The sequence below is a fragment of the Melospiza melodia genome, chromosome Z, assembly GCF_035770615.1.
Source record: "Melospiza melodia melodia isolate bMelMel2 chromosome Z, bMelMel2.pri, whole genome shotgun sequence".
Taxonomy (NCBI): domain Eukaryota; kingdom Metazoa; phylum Chordata; class Aves; order Passeriformes; family Passerellidae; genus Melospiza; species Melospiza melodia.
Window position 1 is genome coordinate 62,993,705 of NC_086226.1, and position 15,154 is coordinate 63,008,858.

Here is a 15,154-nt window from a genome sequence, read left to right on the forward strand (position 1 = left end):
CTAGAGTTACCTATCAGTTTTAGCACTGTGTACATCTACAAAAGCAAGGAATCACTCCAATTAGTAATTTGCTAAAGGCCAATTTTAATTTATGTAGGCTGTTAAATGAAGAAATGTTTTATGAAATCTGGATCTATGAGGGCATGTGCAAGGCCTTTGTTCTGTCTTTGTTCTGTCTTTGTTCTCTCTTTCTTCTGCTTCTCAGCAGCCTGGCCTGATGACAGATTAGAGTGATGGTGGAAGCTATTCTGTGAGCAGAGCATACAGTCAGGAAAGCTCCTGCAATCTTTGAGTAGTCATTTATTCACTATGATGCCAAAATACAATCTTACCAGCCACGACAGCTGTCTGAAAATGGAGTAGAGATGTAAATCACAGAATGAGGGCAGAACTATCTAAGTCCTTCTAAAACTGAGTCCTTTCATCAGCATGGCTGAGGTCAAGTTTCTGGCCCCAGTGGCATATAAGGAAGAAGTTGGTCCGTTTGATGGTCTAAGTCATTGGCTTTCAGAGTGGAGAGTGTTGGCAGGATTCTGACCTTCTTTGCATCACCACCAGTAGTAGACTCACTGCTGCTCTTGAACAGGGGTGTCCAAACCTTATCTCTTATTCCCTCAAGTAATCCACAATGGCCTGATAATCACAGAGTCAGTTAGGTTGAAAAAGACGTCTGAGATGATAAAATCCAACCTTTGACCAACCACCACCATGCCAACTAGACCATGGCTCTAAGTGACGCATTCACTCTTTCCTTAAACACTTCCAGGGATGGAGACTCCACCACCTCCCTGGGCAGCCCATTATGCAACAACCTGTGGGACCAGAGTAATTGCAATCACATCTGCATTTTGGAAAGGCAGAATGTAGTAATTGGAGTGACCTTGGGAAAGTTCAGCAATCACTAATTAGAGATCCTCTGTTTCTGGTGCATGTTGATGGGGAGTGATAAAGGCCTGCCTGCCTTGAGTGTGGCACACCCCCTGTGATGAGGAAGGACTTTGTTGTTTTCTCCCTCATTCCATGTGGTTGGTGAGTTCTGATGTCATTTTTCTTTTAACTACAGGTCATTTCATGGGCAACAACACAGTGATTGATGTTTTGAGGAGAGAAGGGTATGAAGTAGAACACACTCCAGCTGGACAAGCCATCAACAAGTAATGCATGCTTTTACCTAGCTGAGCAGCCATTGGTGGGAGTTTGTAAACAATTATGAAGTAGGAATGGTAGCTGGAATTATAACTAAGAGGGGGCTAGGCTTTTTCTCTCCTTCCAAGCAGTTTGCTTTTCTCTTCCATGAGCTAGTTTGGAAAGGGGATTTTATTTGGTTTTGTTTTGGTGAGGCTGTTTTGTTTGTTTATTTTGTTTGGTTTTGGGGTTTTGTTGTTGGGGTTGGTGCTCTTTGGTTTGTTGGTTTGTCGTTGTTGGTTTTGTGGTGGGTTTTTTGTGGGTTTGGGGTTTTTTTGTGGGTTTTTTTTGGGGGGGGTGTTTGTATTTTTTTTTTTTGTTTGTTTTTTATTGTTCTTGTTAATAAAATTTCTACCCTTGTAAGTTTTTAAATCCTAAATGAACAGCCACAGAGTATGCATGCTTGATGCTGTCTTGTATCACACAGACTCCCAGGTTTCTCTTTCCTCTCTTTTATATGACTCCCCTGCCTTTTAATAATGCCCTTCTTTTATACTGCTATTTTTTGTTATTTCTGTTTACTCTCTCCCAGTCTGGAATGTGATTGCCCAGAGTCTTTGCAAGCTGTCTCTATGACTGATTGCTCTCATGTCCCCTCTTTTCTTCGGCATTTTTAAGCTAAGGTACTTGTTGTTCTGGTTCATCCTGCAGCTGTCCTTTGGGATATACCCTTCCTGCTTCTTTTTATCTCGCACTTTTATGGATGCTTTTATCCACCTCCATGGTTTCAGTAACTAGAGAATGCCAGGTAATCTCCTCCTCCACTCTCTACTGAGAATTACTTGTGCTTTGACTCACTTCTTCCTGTAATTCTTGCCACTAGCTTAGGGTCTGCAATCTTTGCTTTGCCCTTCTCCACACTCTTACCAAACATGTAGCTGTCAGACATACTCGCTCTTCACTGCTAAAAACCACAAAGGAGAAAATTGGAAATTGGTCCCAATTACAGTACTGTTTTCCTTTTGTCCTCTGTGCTGGCCATAGTGTCCCTGTTTGCATCTCTGTCCCTCCTTCCCCACATTTCTGATGTGGGACTCTCAGGCAGGACTACTGCCTTTTGATAGGATTTGTGCAGAGGGCACAGTGTTGGGTCTTGGTCTGTGCCAAGGACTCTACAGGTGTGGTGCAAGTTAGTAACAGCTGTTTTTCTCATACTCTGATTGCTTCATTTTTCTCTTTATACCACCTTTGCTGTTGTCTGAAAACATGATATTGAAATTCTGGCAGGTCATGTTTCTGCAATGATTCTTAATATGGACATACATCATTAACTCTACATGCACTGAAAAAAACTGATTCAAGACTTAGCTCATGATTATATGAATGCCAGTCCCTAACCCTGTTTCTGCCATTGGGCATGTGGTCTGACAAGGAGAAGCACCTGTCCTTAAGCACAAGACTTAATGATTCTGTGACACTGGAGTTGTCCTAGAAAATCAGTGTTTGTAAGGATGATTAAAAGCTAACAAACAAACAAAGAAAAACCCAAAACAGCCTGCACTGATATTTTCATGTTGCTTTTGTCATTCTTAGCTTAGGTATTCCTAAAAACAGCTACAGCAGCTTCTCAAAGCTTAAAGAAAGATAGCTTAATAGGTACCTGAGGATAAACAAGATCTGATACTGCTCTGTGAAGATGTAAGGGCAGACAACTGAATAAAGGAGGGGTAGGTTTTCACTTATCAGGAGGGCTGGTATCAAGGTTACTTGGAATAGCTGGGCACCCAGTTCCATAACCACATAGTGGGAGTTCATTTTTCAGCCTCTTGTGCCTTTGAAAGCCCTCAGTTTGGCATCAGTTGCATCTTAAACCTCTTATTAGGACTATTGGATAGATCATCTTCCCTGGAGACTTGATACTAAACCTGAGTAACAAGATGGCACTTCACTGTTAGCATTTCTGGATGACTTGGAAACAGATTTAAAAATATTAAATGCATTTTAAGAAAAATGTGGGTTCAAAGGAAAAGAGCATTTAAGATGATGGAAAGGACCTGTTGCAAGAGTTTGTCGGAGTCCTAGGGCTTGGAAGGAAGATTTCACTTAATTGCTATCCCGGGCTTGTTCTAGGGGCAAATAGCAGAGCAGCCTAGACAGTAAACCCAGTGCTGCTCACATAAATGTAAAGCTGTATCCACCTGTTGTCCTGTGTAGTGCTGCGCGCTGTGGACTGTTTCACTCTTCATGACTGAGACAGGGTAAAAAGGCAAGTGGTTGAACTGAGACAGAGAGTTTAAATGACTGCTCTGGTGTCAGACTCAGTAGGTATATTAGTTGAGATATCCTCAAATACAAGGAGGGGGAAGGCTGCAGTCATCTGCTTTCCCTGCAACATGATGTCTCGCTGTAGCAGCACAGTCTGCTGCTTCCTGTGCTCTGGCTAAACAAAAAGTTCCTTGTGAGATATGTTGTAGATATCTGTGTGTAGGAACCAATAAGGATGCAGGATAGTCATGCTCATTTTCCTGTAGTAGGCAGGACTGCCTGAGGTGTACTTTCCATCTGCAGAGCAAATGGGGTGGATGTCCCTAGATGGAGACAGAAAGGTTCCTTCTCCCTGGTCTCTCCCAGGCAGGGAAGGCAAAAGAGGTGCCCCAAGCAGGCAGTATTGCAAAGAACAGTTTCTAAATAGTACCACAAGTTTAGTCAAGCTCCTTCTGACTCACTTTGGTCTTTAACTCTTGTTCCTGATTTTAGAATATAATAATATATTGTAAAATATTCAGCACAGTCACAGCCATAATTAAGGTGCTTGCTGACTCTCCCTTAGCTGCTGTGATGGGAAATTGGCCTGGGGGGAAGAAGGATGGTCTTTTGAATCTGTTCCTTTTCCAGTGGTCTCTAGAAGAATTGCCTGCAGGAAGTGTTGGAAAGGAGGTTTGGAATATGGACGTGTCTGAGGTTGCATCTATCAGAATACATGTCTGGCCATGCAGTATGCAGGTCATCTTCTACTTGTAGCAGTGCTGAGCTACAGCATGGTGTGGCCATGGGCTCAGAAGGGAAGGCTGCAGGCAGCATGGCACTCTAATCCACAGGGGTGGGGTCCTACCCACTCTATGGCTTAGTTAAGGAACAAAACAGTGAAGAGAAATGGTGGAAAAGGGACTCGTGGGCAGAATATCTTGAAACAGATTAAATCAGGTTGCTGGAGAGAGCTAATGAGAGTTCATCACTCTGCAAGGTGGATGAACTCTCATTAGCTCTCTCTAGCAACCTGATTTAATCTGTTTAAAGAGTGGATGATGTGAAGCAGCTAAGGAGGAGAGCTGAAGGGTGATGACAGTCCAGAGGCAGTGACAATGTGTGACACTGCAATGATTTTGAATGAGATTGATAGCTAGGGTCCATTCTGCGGCAGACTCTCTCAAAAAACATGTGATCACTCTGATTTTCCTTGCAGCAAATAGGACAAATTATCTTTGTTTTCCATCTACTCTCTCAATGTTCTAGTCCACAACTTCATTTCCCCTTCTCCAGGAGCTACCCTGTATTTGCTGTCAATAAGTGTGCATACAGTGATGGGCTAGCTTTAAAAGTGTACCCATGCTGAAATATGCCTCCGTCCAGACCACCTCCTTTTCATGTCATTGGAAGCTGAAAAAGGAACACAGTTCTAGGGAAGTTTCATTGATTAAAGGCAGGTTTCTGCTCGGTGGTCTGTGGTTTCCTGTTACTTTCCTGAATTTCAGCCCAAGCCAGTCTGCCCTTTTGTTACAAAAGACTATTGCATTTCTTCTCTTTATGAAGTAGCCATGAAGATCAGTCAGATATTCCTGTTAGGTTCTGTGTACCCACAGAGTGGTTTGAGTTTGTGGTTTTGTCCAAGATGCTCATAAACAAGTAACAAGGGAAATTTGTTCCAAACAATGAGAAATGTGGCCCAGCAAAGCCATGAATGAATAGGATACTGCAGACTGCCTACCTTAGAGTATAGATGAGATGTTGCTTGCTCTAAAAATAAAGAAACAGCTTCAGTAATCATAGTGAAGCTGATTGTTGCTTTTTTCAATTTATCATCTTTGCAGGAAGCTGAGTAGTCATAGCCCTGAGAGCTTTTCCTGGGAGCTCTACTTGGGGTTTCCAAGATTTGTCTTGTATAGGACAGTTTGTACATGCCCAAAGTCTCAGTACATATCTCACTGGAGCTCCTTTGAAATTCCCAATAATGCTACCAGCCTAATGCAGGATCTGGGCAGCTGGGAGGTTAAGGTCTGACTCCCACTCCGTCATTACGTCCTATAAATGTGTGCAAAGCTCAGCTCTGTTTATGAGAGAGATGCAATTTCTCAGTTTCCTCCCCTTCATGTAGACTTCCATACTTGTCCATAAAACCCACTAAGACCACCATTTCATGCTCCTTGGTGTGCTTTATCTGAGTGGCAGAACAACATTACACCCTTTTGCATTCAACCCTAGAAGCCAGTATCACAACTGTGTGCTGAGCTCTGGTCTCTTATGTGTCAGACATGTTCTCTGATGTGATTTTTTGTAAAGGCTGTGAATCCACTGCTTTGTACTATCTGCCTTCGTCAAAAAGAAAACGAGAAGACAGTGAACTTGGTGATGCCAAAATTAATCTGCTTTCAGTTGATGCAGACTAGATGGCCCAAAGGATTCCTTAATCATAGAAACATAGAATGTTAAGGGATTGGAAAGGACTTCAAAGATCATCTAGTCCTGATCCCCCTGCCATGGGCAGGGACACTTCCCACTAGACCAGTTTGCAAGGTCTTACGCAATCTGGCTTTGGAAAATGCCAGGGCTGGGGCACCACAAGCTCCCTGGGCAACCTCTTCCAGTATTTCACCACCCTCACAGTAAAGAATTTCTTCCCAATACCTGTCCTAAATGCATCCCTTCTTCAGTAACAGACAGGAGTGTCTGTTACTCCTGTCACTACAACTCCTGACAGAGTCCCTTTCCTGCTTCCCAATAGGACCCTTCAAGATACTGGGAAATTGCAAGGAGGTCTCCATACAGCCTTCTCTTCTCCAGGATGAACAGACCCAACTTTCTCAGTCTGTCTTCACAGGGAGGTGCTCCAGTCCTCTTATCAATGTTGTGGCCTCCTCTGGACTGGATCTAGCAGTTCCACCATGTCCTTCTTATGCTGAGGACCTCAGAGCTGGATGCAGGGTTCTGAGTGGGCTCTCCCTAGAGCAGAGCAGAGGGCCAGAATCCCCTCCCTCCCCTGCTGCCCACGCTGCTCTGGATGCAGCCCAGGGTCTCATTGCCTTCCTGGGCTGTGAGTGCTCATGGCTGGGTCATGTCAAAGTTTTCTTCAATCATCACCCCCAAGTTCTCCTCAGCGCTGCTGTCAATCTCCACTCAACATGTGGCTGTGTCTGGGATTGCCACAACCCAGGGACAGGACCCTGCACTTTGCCTTGTTGGACTTCATGGGGTTTGCACAGACACACCTCTCCAGCCTGTCCAGGCCCCTCTGGATGGCATTGCTGCCTGCCAAGTGTGTTAGCTGCTCCATAGATCTTGGTGCTGATGCCAAACTTGCTGAGGGTGCCCTTGATCCCACTGTCCATGCCGCTGATCTTGAACAGCAGTGGTGCCAGGACTGACCCCGGAGGGAGACCCCTCATCACTGGTTTCCATGTGGACAAGGAGCTGTTGACCACAATTGTTTGTGTGCGGCCTTCTGGCCAGTTCTTTATCCACCAAGCAATCCATCCATCAAATCTGTGTCTATCTAGTTTGGAGACAAGGATGTCATGTCAGACAGTGTCAAACACTTTGCCTATGTCCAGGCAGACAATGGCAGTTGCTCTGCCATGTCCATCAGTGCTGCTGCCCCATCAGAGAAGATAATCGAACTTAACAGGCATTGTTTGCCCTTGGTAAAGCCATGTTGGCTGCTTCCAATCACCTCTTTGTTTTCCATGTTTGTTTTAGTCTTCAGGAAAATCTGCTCCATGATCTTGCCTCACACAAGAGGTGAGACTTTTACTTTCTCCTTTTCAAAAATGAGGGTTATTTTTCCCTTTTCCTAGGTGTTGGGAATTTTACCTGAGTGCCACAAATTTTCAGAAATTATTTAGTAGTAGCAGCTTAGCAACTTATCTGCCAGCTTCCTTAGAACCCACAGATGAATCTCCCACTCACTTGTGCACCTTCAGGCTCTTTAGATGGTCTCAAACCTGATTCTCTCCTACATTGTGCTTAGGGCCTTCATTTGCCTTTCCTGACTTGGGCAGCTTGGCTGGAACACTTGCCATTGAGCACTGACACATAGTGGTCATTGAGAACCTCAGCCTTCTCTGGGTCCAGCATGCAGCCATGTTACTGTTAATGGTATGCTAAGCCTTTCCCTTCAAAGGCGGCAATTTTCAAGATGTGTTTCTGTCGCCATGGTCATGGTCTGTGAGCTAGCTTGTTTCTTACCTTCTCCACCAGTGAGAGGTGCTGATCCAGACCTGGTTTCATCAGCTGGTGTGCTTTAGTTGTGTTATTTGCCCTTCCCTTTGTCCCCCAAGTTAGTTTGTTCTGGGCAGGAATGTTGAAAGAAATAATCTGGTCTGTGTTCTGCTGCAAACCAGATTAGAGGAGTGTGGTTTGACTCTGACTTAAAAGGGATTTGTCTCTAGATGTGCAAGCTTATTACCAAGAGTTACTCCGCCCTTATCCAGACTGCATTCTTTCCTCTGACACAGACTGCCTCTTTTCCAAAGGTTTTTTTTTTTTGCTAAAGAGTACTATTTTGATCATAAAATCAATATTGGCTTAAGGAAGAGAGAGCAGGAATACACAGCAGAGACATGAGCATCCAGGCAGAAATATCTATTTTATATGTATGTGCCTTGATACAGGATTTTGCCTCAAAGCCTTTTAAATGCTATCTGTGTTCTCTCTTTCTTCCAGCCAAAAATCTCCCAAAACCTTGTTAGCCTTTTCATCATCACACAGTCCCTATGTCATGTCCCATGAGCTCCCACTACACCCCCAGAAGGAGGAGGAAGAGGAGGAGGGAGAGTTCCTGCCTCACCTGCTCTTCCCTGACAGAATTGATGTGCTCATGAAAGTAGACAGGAAGTACAAAAAGAAGAAGAAAAAGCAGCAGAAGAAGCAAAAACTGCGACAATTTAACGACCTCTGGGTTCGCCTTGAAGAAAGGTATCTAATGGCTGGGGAGGGGGATGGCTTGTCAAACTGGACTTTACCTTAGACGGTTTCGTACAGACCCTCAAACTTCTGCAGGGGTAGATATGTCCTGTGGACAGGATCTGACCTTCTCCACTGCTGTGATTCTTTCTGAAGCATTTGCATGAGGTTTCTTGTGCGTTTAGTGGTTTAGTGGCAAAAAAAAAAAAGCTTTCTTTTTTTTTTCTTTGCATAGCTAGATTTGTGGAAAACTAGGCATAAAACAAGTGGAAGTCTTGTCTAGATCATTTTCCATTTGGGCTTGAGGGATTGTGAGCAAATGGCAGTCCTCTCTTTCATGGAAGGCTGGGTCCGGTGGTAGATGGTACAGATCAAAGCCTTGGACCATTAAACAAAAGCTGCTGCATATGAGGAAACTATCATTCCTGACATATGTTCTCCTTGTACTTGGGCAATATTCATGCAGTATTTTCAGTTTCTGTATTATTTCAGTCTGAAAAAACATGACAGCCTAATGGATGGCAGAATTTATATAAAAAATTCTGTGTGTTGTGGGGCAGATGTTCACACATATCCCTTACTTTTCATCCAGAAAAGCTTACTTACCAGAACTACGGCAATCCACAGAAAAACAAAAAAGGCCAATTTCTCTCATTACCTATAATAAGGCCTGTGACTGAATGTATACCTTAACATTTCCCTCCTGTTAGATAACACACATGCCCAAATATGCTTTCTTTTGTACTTTATGTGTTTGTATCTCTGCCATACTCAGCTTGAAGGCATTAAATTTTTGTGATACCATAAACAACCAGACAGGTGGGGGTAATGGAAAAGGTCTGACAGTTCTTGAAATGAAGCCTGTACATTATTTGGGTTTTTTCCCCTCTGAAGAATACTTCTTCCTGCTCCCCACATTATTCAGTATAGCAGAGTTCTCCTTTCCATGCTTTTCCTTTCATGTCTCTGTATCCTAATTGTACCACTGCTATGAGTGATACATGGCTCAGGCTGGCCACAAGTGGCTGCAGCAGCTGTTCTCTTTGAGGCATTCAGCCATTGTCAGATCTTTTAGACCACATTCCCTTCTTTGCTCTCTATCTGGGAGACAAATGCTCATGTAACATGTCCTCTGACAGACCTACACACAGTCCAAGATTCACCAATATAACAAATCCTATACTGATCACACTTGATTTTGTCTCTTAGTGTACTATTTACTTTCTGTTAATGTAGTTTATACTAGCTGATTGTGAATGGATTTTTGGAGTTTATGTTGATAGTCTGTTTAGTCAAAATGCTAACAAATGTCTGTCTTAATCTCCCACTGTGCCTCCACGGTGCCATGTTCAGTGTTTCACATGCAGTTGCTCCCACAAAGCTCAGGAAGTCAGAGGGCAGTGACTCTAAGACGCCTGTGCCCTTGCAGTATCAAGCCTTTAGCAGAAGAGGGAAAATTACATGTGCTACTGTGACCAAATTGAAGGCATGTTAGGGCTGCATAGATTTGAAGTACTGCCAGGCAGTAGTGAGGCAAAAGCAAAGCAAATGATGGCAGTCTAGGAAACTTTTGCATAAGTATGGGAGCAGGAAAAGCTGCTTTTCTTTTCTTCTTTTTATGTTTCCTTTCTTCCTCTACTATTTAAGATGTCCTCTGTGCTAGAAGCTTACCCTAGTGCTAGATGACAAATGCCTTGTAGGGGCGACTCCTTAGCAGCAGAGAGGAGCTTAAACATCTGGAGATGGAGATGTTGCATGGTAATGCTGGGAAAGACAAAGGATGCCTGGGAGATTGCTGTGCCCATGTGCTGAGGGAGGGAAGGCAGCTGTCCCTCAGGCAGGAGCCCCACCCGTGCACTGGGCTCCTGTAAATCCCTGGCTGTCTGCTGGGCTCTGCCACAGTGCCCGTGCCGCTGCTGGGCTGGGCTGAGCATCCCTTCCCAGGGAAATCCAGCACCTCTGGGCTCCAGGGCCTGTCTGCCTGGGAGTCTCAGCCCTCGCTCCAAACATTGCTCAGGGTGTGCAGACACCAGTAAAGTTGTTGGGATTCTTACGAATGGGCCATTCACAGCTTTCAGGTTTACAGATGGGCTTGATGACCTTAAAGGTTATTTCCAACCTACATAATTCTGTGATTCCTCCTGTGAGCCTGAAAATGTGAAAGGTGCAGCTCAAGTGATTTAGTAGTGTTGTAGTGCGCTTGTCAGAATGGCCTTGGTTCGTGCCCCTGTATGCATCAGCTGCTGGCTGTATTTCCTTGATGTGCTGCCAGCTGGCTTCTCTCTGGCCATTGTTCAGATCTTTGAGTAAGGAAGAGTAGAGTGTTTTTAAAAAGGATAGTAATTGCCTTTAATTTCCCAAAGCATTTTTGCTTAGTGGACTGAAATAAGAATGGTGCACAGCACCTGGGGATTGGCTGCAGAAGAAATTACTTGGGTTTGTATTTGCCAGGTGGACTTGCTTTTAGTTTTGTCCAGATTTGTCTTCAGGTTCTACACAGCACCCTGCAGTCCTGGGGGGTATGTGAGTCGCACAGCTGTGGTGTCAAGCATTGCTTTCAGTCCATTGCCAAAGAGAACTACAACCTGTGTAGTGTCTGACCCTTCTGACTCCTGGCCTGCTGTGGTGTGTGATCTCCCCCAGATCAGGTTCAGTTGGCCTTAGCAGCCTGGAGCATACAAATTTCTCTCCTCCATCATGTATTGCCACTATGGGAGTTCAGCTTATGTATGCTCTAATTCAGTTCTTGTTCATCACGATGTCAGAGTACTCTCTACCACTGGGAGATACTCTGAAATGTGGTGATCTAGGATATGTTTCTGGAAGCCATTCTTCTCTGCTTGAAGTATGTCATGTAAATCTTTTTGTAATTCCTGTACTGTATGATCTCTCTCTGTGGAAGTGATCATACAGTAAAGGAACAAGGTGGACCCCTGTGAAGTTTGGTGCATGGAGCATGGCTGAGGAAGATGTACTCAGAAAACAGGTGCCTCACTCCAGCTGTGCTCAACAAGTGCCCCAGCAGTGACACTCCTCTGCAACAACGCTTATTTTGTTCTTATCTATTTTCTGCTTAGCTGACAGAGGTTAGGAATATGGTCATCTTACCCACCTGACTGACTGTATGGGACCGATGAGCAGGCTGGGTAGACTTGAGACAGGGCCAGTATTTTGGTGCTGTCATCACCCTCCTCAGTCTCTTCACTGTTCCCCCTCATGTCTACCTCACAGTTTGGCTGGGTAGCACCTCATCCTTGTGGGCTGGTGTGGGAGCTGTCCACATGTGTGAGGAAGGGACAAAACAGCACTCTGCCATTTAGGAGGCACAGACTTTTGGTCAGTGTGTAACTTGTACAAGAGACCATTCGGATGGACCCAGAAAACTGACAGGGGGTCACAGAGGCTGACCACCTCCTGCTCTGTGGCTGTTGGGCAGCTGTGGGCTGGGTCAGGACTGATGTTCTTCTCTTGCCTTGCAGTGCTACTGATCCTCCTCCGCGGATCCGCATCATCAATGGCTACATCACGGTCGAGCCCCAGCCCCGGGGCCATGGGCGGCCCAGCCGCGCTCGCGCAGACGCCAGCAGCGCTCACCAGATTCACCATTCCCTCTGCCTTCCACTGCTGACTTTGACTTTGTGTAAGATAATGCTTCATTGAGACACAGGAGGATCCAAGCTGCAAGACTCTTGCCTTAAAAATCAAAAAAAGAAGTTTATGCAAAAAAGAAATAGAAGACTATGAGTGGGACACCTATTCTTTGGGGTGTTCTTAAACCGCCTCCTTTTCTTGAGTCCAGATCATTAACTCTGTTAACTGGTTTGACCTTCCCAATAGAGGAGAAGATATTTTAATGAAAGTGTTATTTATCCTTCTCTTGCAGAAGAATTATTTCATGTTATCCCATAATACTTTGGGGAGATTATAATGCCGCTATAACATAGCTGTTGTTTAGCTGTTTGAGCCCAACTAAAGTACATATTTTTCACCTTCAGTGCCTTGTAAAAAGATTTACACACCACTGACTAGTTTATTAGAACAGAATATTTTGATCATATGAGCACAGCTGGGAAAGAGAGTTGGTATTTTATGTCTCTACTGGTAATGCTTTTAATTCTTGCTTGTTAGGGCTCCAGATTACATATAAAGGTTCATGGCAACACCTACAGTAGAATAAAACAGTGAACACTTCTGAACAGAACGTGTCTGCTGTCTGTTTGGTGCTATTTAAGATGGGTCCCCTGAACCTCTAGTGGCTGGGCAAGTCTCATAAGTGCAAACTAATGTACATTTAAGAAAAAAACAATTCTGTGGGAACTTCCCAAATCATAATGTTGGAGTCTCCCAAAATAGGTTCTCAAGAGGTGATTTGCACAATTAAGACTTAATTCTAAAAAATCCTTTCAAGCTTTCTACTGAGTTCATTACTTTCCAAATTAAGTCCTTTGCTGTCTGTGTGAAGTAGATGTGTTGTTGACTGTTGAATGTAAAGAAGCTTGGAAGTGGTGATGAATTTTCTGAATTTGTACAGGACATTCTCTTGTGATCACACTTAATTTGTGAGCAATATTTCACCCCTATCTCTTAGCAGGGTTTCATTGCCTGGGAAGATCTCTGAAGTTTCACCCATGGGTGAACTTAGAGCCACTGTGTGGAGCTTAGTAACTGGAAAAGATAGTAATCATCTGTCCCAGTAAGACAAAAACCTTCAGGTTTCCTTTCCCTATGCCTTTACACCTACTTCACTGCTTTTTCCATTGATTGGAAAAAGTAGATATTTTTCATAGCTTTCTATAGAACATCAGAGGAGGAACAACAAAGGTTCCAGCTTTCCTAACAGGCTTTTCATCTCTTGATCTCAAAATTTCAGTCCATTTCCAGAAGGGCTGAGCCTGAACACAGCTTCTGTTTGCTGAGGAAAACAGAAAGGAGAGGCTAAGTGTCACAGTGAGCAACAGCATTGTGGGGAATTAAATGTGTCTGGGCTAGAGTAGAAGACAGCACCACATCATTGTGAATTCCTTCTCACAAGTAATACTGCAAGACTTTGAGCACCTGAATGCATTCTGTCTTCCTTGGCTTTCATAGCAGCCAGGCTCCCCTCTCTCTCCCTCTGGTTGATCTTTCACTGGTCATACACCTGGACAGGCCTGGAGCTTGTTTTCCTCGACCTGAATGTGATCTGAAAGGAGCAGATTGTATGAAGTGTAGGTTACTTACAAAAATGCACTGCAGGCCTGACAAACTGGGCACATGGGATCATAGAATGGTTTGGTTTGGGTGGTTTGGTTTGCTTTGGAAAGGACCTTAGGAGTTCATCTCATTCCTGTGGCACAGATTGAAAGAGCACTGCAAGCACTGGGAGAAAGTGGTTGAAGGAGAGTTTTCATTTCTTTTTTCCATTACAAGGCTGCTGTGTAAAACAGCCCCAGGCTGCCTTTCCTCTTTGTTTTCTCCTCCAGGGTGGCTCCTGAGCTTCATCTCTGTGGGGGTAACTGGGTTGAGTGAAACAGCTATCAATGTTTTTCTTAGGTTGGCATGAGGAAAGATGGTTTGAAAATACTTTGAAATAACAGAGACCCGCAGTAACACTGGATAATTCAGTTCCGGGGGTGTAACTCATTTTGTAGCCTGTTTCCAAGTGCCTGACTGTCAGAGAAGTAGAAATGTACTTAAACTGTGATGGATAGTGTGCCTACAGACGCTGCATCCTGGGAGTCTTTCTGCAAAGTAATCAAATAAAGATGTTTTTGAGGGTCTTATGGACTTGGATGGATATCTGTGAACTGAACTAGTGGTTCCAGTCCCTACTTTTCCTTCCAGACCAGTCCTCTGGTTGTCCTCTCTGCCTCCCCCCACCCCAGTTGCAGCTGGGTAGTACCAGCAGGAGGTCAGAGTCCAGCTTTCCACACATGGACACCCAGTGGAGGAACTGCTTCTGGAGTCCCAAGAAAAAATGGAGCAGAACCTTTTTGCTCTAAGGTAGCTCTGAGACTAAAATGTTGGTGAAGACATGTTTTCAGCTCCCTGCTAGAGGAGATTTGGAGCCAGAGCTCCTCCTGGTGGCCTCTTACCTGCTGCTGAAAAGTTGGTTAGGAGGACATCCTCTGTATGGAGGTGGCCTTTTCTAAAGAAATGGTAATAATCTGATATTTGGATTATGTTCAGATTAGAAGTAAAATAAATAGGACACTGTCTTTTCAAGTTGCATTGCAGCAGATATGCAGCTGCATGTAGTGACACATTATATTATTGTGATTTTCCACCTGGCTATTTGGTGCCTGATTTCAGGTGTCTGGTTTTAACATAGTGGAATGTTGTATAAACTCACTTGGCTCTTCCCCGAGCTTGGTAGCAAGCAGAACTGTTCTCTGATACCTTCCAATGGTTGGTTTGGGCGTCAGTTACATGTGGAAGGCACGTGAAGTTTTGTGCTGGACTTTTGCAGCAAATTGGAAAATTATTTGCCAGTATAGCTTCAAGGGTATAAACTCACATTTAAGTAGATAAAATGGACAAAGGCCATTAAAAATGCTGGAGAAGAAATGCTATAAGCAACAACAATCTTGAATATCAGTCTCCTGCCCTGGAATGGAAGGCAAAAATATGTGCAACACAAGTACAGCATCCCTCTCTCTGCCTGGGGGACTTAATGTTTCCAAGCACTTTGCTGCTGTGCAAACACCCCAGCCATGCTGGGGAAGTTCATCGCTACACAGACATCCCACACCCCGGCTCCTGTGCACATACACAGTCTGCTTTCCCCTCAACACGAGTGCCAGCTCCTTAAATGCCACACAGTGCTACTGGGGTTTTTTGCAGTGTTGTTAGGCTGCACTGCTACTCGTGGAAC

The 15,154-nt window shown here is 44.3% G+C and overlaps 1 protein-coding gene across 1 annotated transcript in view; it reads left to right on the plus strand.

Moving 5' to 3' along the window:
- TRABD2A (TraB domain containing 2A) overlaps positions 1-14,067 on the plus strand; it is an 83,110-nt gene extending 69,043 nt beyond the window's left edge. The window contains exons 5-7 of the mRNA XM_063180566.1: positions 1,064-1,154; positions 8,062-8,313; positions 11,781-14,067. Of these exons, the coding sequence (XP_063036636.1) occupies positions 1,064-1,154; positions 8,062-8,313; positions 11,781-11,961 (524 nt within the window). The 3' untranslated portion in view covers positions 11,962-14,067. The remainder of the gene's footprint in view (positions 1-1,063; positions 1,155-8,061; positions 8,314-11,780) is intronic.
- Positions 14,068-15,154: the final 1,087 nt, after the last annotated feature.